Source organism: Sinocyclocheilus grahami, unplaced genomic scaffold (assembly GCF_001515645.1).
Source record: "Sinocyclocheilus grahami isolate Dianchi unplaced genomic scaffold, SAMN03320097.WGS_v1.1 scaffold843.1, whole genome shotgun sequence".
Taxonomy (NCBI): Eukaryota; Metazoa; Chordata; class Actinopteri; order Cypriniformes; family Cyprinidae; genus Sinocyclocheilus; species Sinocyclocheilus grahami.
The window spans coordinates 486,085-491,307 of record NW_015506022.1 but is presented as its reverse complement, the minus strand read 5'-3'; the positions used below and the strand labels follow the sequence as shown (position 1 = coordinate 491,307).

The 5,223-nt window shown below is 35.3% G+C and overlaps 1 protein-coding gene across 1 annotated transcript in view; it reads right to left on the bottom strand.

The window, feature by feature from the left end:
* The window catches only part of brsk2a (BR serine/threonine kinase 2a), a 254,881-nt gene that overhangs the window by 123,629 nt on the left and 126,029 nt on the right, over window positions 1-5,223 (bottom strand). The window contains exon 2 of the mRNA XM_016247583.1: window positions 3,736-3,830. Within this exon, the coding sequence (XP_016103069.1) occupies window positions 3,736-3,830 (95 nt within the window). The remainder of the gene's footprint in view (window positions 1-3,735; window positions 3,831-5,223) is intronic.

The window sequence follows — 5,223 nt, the reverse complement described above, 5'->3', positions numbered from 1 at the left end:
TATATATATATATGAATATATATTCTACAAATGGCATTCATCTTAAAATGTTAATAAGAACATAACTGTATTGTGTTGGCGTTCCTACAAAACCATAAGTCTCTGAGCCTCAGGTGCTGCTTGTTTCCAGCAAGATCTTAATTTGAGCCTCTGCCTTCTGGCGAAACCTCAAATGTGCAAATATCTGAAAGAATTGCGGTGTTTAAGGTCTCTAATCTTGCTGAGTTTATTTATTGCTGCTCGTCCCCGGCCAAATCCCTTCCTCATTAATATCTGTTGAAGCAAAAGGAAAACAGTTACTCTAGGTTTGCATCTAAAATTATACATTTTAAACGTATGTATTAGGGGATATTCTCATTTTAAGGCATTCAACAAGCTTGCCCCCATTTCCAAATAATAACAAGCATCTCATATTTTAATACACTTCCCTTGAAAGACAATTATCTTTAATCAGGATCTTTCTCTGTGTTCTCATGACTGCTTTTATCAGAGGAGATCATTATGGGCCAACTATTACCCAGAGTATAGTTTTACAGGCAATAAATAACATTATACGGTTGTAGGCGCTGTTTATTCATTAATTAATTTGTTTTATCTTTATTTTGGAATAACTTTAGGATAAAGAAGAGGCGGAAATTAGAGCATTAAACACCCAAACATAAGTTGAAAATTCTGTCATTATTCACTGTTGACAACTTTTGTGATGCTTTTTGGTCACCATTAACTTTCATTGCATGGAAAAGGTGTTAACATTCTGCTAAATTACTCCTTTTGTGTTTCACTGAAGAAAGTAACATAAATATTCATAGAAAAAAAAACAGAATTTTCATTTAGGACCTTTTCTTTTTTAAAAAAACAAGATTTTTTTCAAGAGCTGCAGCAGAGGGGAAGATTTTTACTGAATAACAACTTAAATTGTATTTCTTTTTCACACAAAGCTATACACAAAGCAATATTATATATATATATATATATATATATATATATATATATATATATACACATATACATAGAGAGAGAGCGAGAGCTGTCCGTTTAATGCGTTAACTTAATTAATTAGTTATGAAAAATAATATGATTAAAATATTTTAACACAGTTAACGCACTGGCCCCGCCCCAAACCTGTACATCATCTTACATTTCATATATAGTTGACTGTTGACAAATATGATGCAGGTCAACAACTCCATAAATGCAGTTATGCCCTGAAATTCAAGATATTGGGGCAAAAAATTCTCCTGTATGAGGTTTTGTCTCATATTTATATCATATGATAAGCGATATCACACCAGCAGCAAGAGCAATATCACACGAGTGCTGTTTTTATCCCGAATATAACGAGTGCAAATGTGATTTTATACAACAGTTCAGTAAATAAGAAGTTAATATTGTTATATATTTTAAACACAATTGTGTCTATTTTGTCAGTTTTGCCCACAAAAATATTACCTATAAAGCCACAGCAAAATTGTTGTAGGCCTACGTCTCCGAGCAACACAGCTGTGTTTAGTTTCTGAATGAATCCGCGTTTTGAACAAATCGTGTGAAACAATGATTCAAAGTCCCATTCATAAAGAGAGCCATTTACTTCATTCCTGAATGAATCAGCCATTTGAATAAATCAAATGAATGAATGAATAAATGACTCATTAAGACATTTACCGCCACCTGCTGGCAGTTTTAGTTTCTTATTTAGAGTATTATTTCATTTAAAAAAAAAGGGGGGGAAAAACCAACCCCCCAAATATTTATTATGTCATCATTTAGGCTACTCAAACCTGAATGACTTACTTTCTTTTGTGAGACAGAAGGACTGTTGAAGACTGTTGATAACACAGCTGTTTTGGTTACCAATGACTTCCACTGCATGAACGAGATGTTTCTCAAATTATGTTTTTTATGTTAGTTTATGTTAGGCCGTTGTAGGCTAAACGTTTAGGTGTATTACATTTTATGTTGAATCAAATAAAATATTTTTTTTCTAAAGCTACTATTTATTTGTAATGTCTACTTAATACTTTCTCATTTAACACAAAAATAGCATTTAATAATCTTTTGGGGGAATTTTCACAACCAAATGTAATTTTCGATTAGATTAATTAATTGACACATCCTTTTCAAATTAATATCAAATTACTTTATGTTGTTATTCACTGAAAAGCTTCCCCTCTACCGCAGCTTTCAAAAATATTTGGCATATATTGAAAAATATTTTATCTTTCTTAAAGAAATAGTTAAACCTCTATCTCTTATCAGAGTTTTTATAACTTACTCTCTTCTGTGAAACCAAAAAGAGAAGTTTAGCAGAATGTTAATGCTGCCCTTTTCCATACAATGAAATTGAATGAATTAAAAATTTTGACAAATATAAAAAATATGACACTCAACTCTACCTCTCATTCCATCCTGATGATCCGACAATAGCTGCTCGCATCTCAGCTTGTCTAACAGACATTTCTTGTTGGATGATGGACCATCACCTTTAACTCAACCTGGCTAAGACAGAACTGCTTGTGCTTCCAGCAAACCCCATCACTTCATCACAATTTCACCATCCAGTTAGGCTCATCAACCATAACTCCTTCAAAAACAGTCAGAAACCTTGGAGTTATGATTGATGATCAGCTGACTTTCTCAGACCACATTGCTAAAACTGCCTGGTCCTGCAAATTTGCTTTACTCAACATCAAGAAGATCAGGCCCTTTCTTTCGGGAACATGCTTCACAACTCCTTGTTCAAGCTCTTGTTCTGTCTAGGCTGGACTATTGCAATGCTCTCTTGGCAGGTCTTCCAGCCAGTTATATCAAACCTTTACAATTAATCCAGAACACGGCAGTAAGATTAATTTTTAATGAGCCAAAAAGAATGCACATCACACCTCTGTTTATCAATTTGCACTGGCTACCAATAGCTGCTTGGATAAAATTCAAGGCATTAATGTTTGCCTACAAAACCACCACTGGCTCTGCACCCCTTTACCTAAATTCATTACTTCAGACTTATGTGCCCTCTAGAAGCTTGCGTTCTGCAAGTGAACGTCGTTTTATTGTGCCATCCTAAAGAAGCACAAAATCACTTTTACGGACTTTTAAATGAAATGTTCCCTCTTCCAACTTTATTTGACCCTCTAACTCTAGCACTCTTTATTCTAATTCTATTCTTTAAAAAAAAAAAAAAAACACTTGCCCCTTTTAGACTTGCACTCTATTCATTTGCTGCTTGTTTTCTTTTAAAAAAAGCTAACACTAGCTTTCTAATCTTTTTGTATTCTATCTGTTTTCTTTTCATTTATTATACAATTAACAAAAGCAAAAAAGACCTCTAACACTAGCTTGCTCTATTCTTTTTCTATTCTATCTGTTTTCTTTTTATTTATTATATTATTTAAAAAAAAACTTGCTACGTGTACTGCGTTAAGCTAACAGAGACTTGTTATAGCACTTGCATATCATTGCTCTTTTGTTGATTTTGATTGCTTCTATTGTCCTCATTTGTAAGTCGCTTTGGATAAAAGCATCTGCTAAATGACTAAATATAAATTATTGTCATTATACACTTTATTTGCATGGACAAGGGCAGCGCTAACATTCTGCTAAATTCCTCCTTTTGCGTTTCACAGAAGAAAGCTATTTTTTTCAAATTTTCATTTTGGACTGAATTATATCTTTGAGAAAGAACAGGAGACCATTCTTGTGTGTAAAACTGACATTTCCAAAGCAAAAATGAAATCTTACCTTCATTAAGACGGATTCACTGAGCTTTTCTCGGTTTACAATCTTTATGGCGACTTTCTGACATGTGACACAGTGGACCCCGAGCTTTACAAGACCTAGAGAAAAAAAAAGAAGAAAGAAATTGGTCTAATCATTGGCCTGTAACATGGCTGAGCAATGTTTCGTTCACAATTTAATCAGGAAACCCCTCTCACAGGCCAGTTCCTGTTACACACAAGCACGTGCCAGACGCTTCATTCATATCTCAAGACAAACAGCGTCAGGTGCAGCAGATAAGCAAAACGGCGAGAGGAATTGATGGCGAACAGCTACCTAAAGGCCTTTCTGCTCAGATCATTTCTCCCAAACATCCACCACACGCTAAACACTTCTATTAGTCAAAGCGCTAAATGTTTACAGGCTTTACGCTTCATGCTTCCCCCTCACTTCTTGATACTACACCACGTTCAAGGACTTTCTAAAGAAAAGTCTTCAGCGTAAACACCTCGGGTCCTTCGGTGACTGTTGAGCAAGCGTTTTCAAATGAGACAAAAACCACTAAAGATGATTCAGCAAAGTTGTTTGCTGTTCCGAACATAGTAGAGTTTGAATTGTTGGGTAGATAGGGAGGGTTGGATGCCTGCACGAGATAAGATAATGAATGTTTCATATCCTAAGGTGCACGTGTATCGGAAAACTGACAGGAGCGTAAACGGAAAACGCTGTGATTTGCAAAGAGGATGCTGTGAATGTTTTTGGTTTGTATTAAAGTGTAAGAAACCCCCACCTCATCCCTACCAAACCCTCGTCCCTGATGACACTCAACGGACACTCCTGAACAACCTCTGCTCTCTTGTGACTCAATGGCTCTTTATAAGCTGTGGAAAAATGGCTGGTTTTGAAGAGTCTTAAGATGGAGAGCAAAACTGTCCACTGCTGAAAAGGAGACGGAACAGCGAATACAATTTTTATGCCTTTAAAGGAACTGTACGGATGTTCTAAGCCGCCATGCATTATTATTTTTTTCCTTCTTGTTTTCTCGTTATAACGACTTATTTTCTCGTTATATCGACATAACGAGAGTTGTTTTCTCGTTATAACGACTTCATTTTCTCGTTATATCGACATAACGAGAGTTGTTTTCTCGTTATCTCGACAAAGTTTTTTTTTTTTTTTACAATGATTGTTTGATCTACTGTTGTTATAGTAACGAACTCAACTTTGACAAGCATCTGATGGACAGATAAACCATGCGCTCTTACTGTAGCCTAGGTCGTGGATATTTCAGCAAATTTTGCTTCGCCTAGTAATAACGTCTACAATACAAAAATAAAGGCTGATCAATCACGGTTTATATTTCCAGAGACAGTGCGCTAAACATTTTGTTTGTGTAATTAGCATGTTTAAATGGTCAAAGCAACACCGCAAACACAGGCGGAGCGCCTTCAGGATGCAGAACTATTCTAAAATCTTTTAGAGCTGCTTGGATTCAACTCACTTTCAATTTTC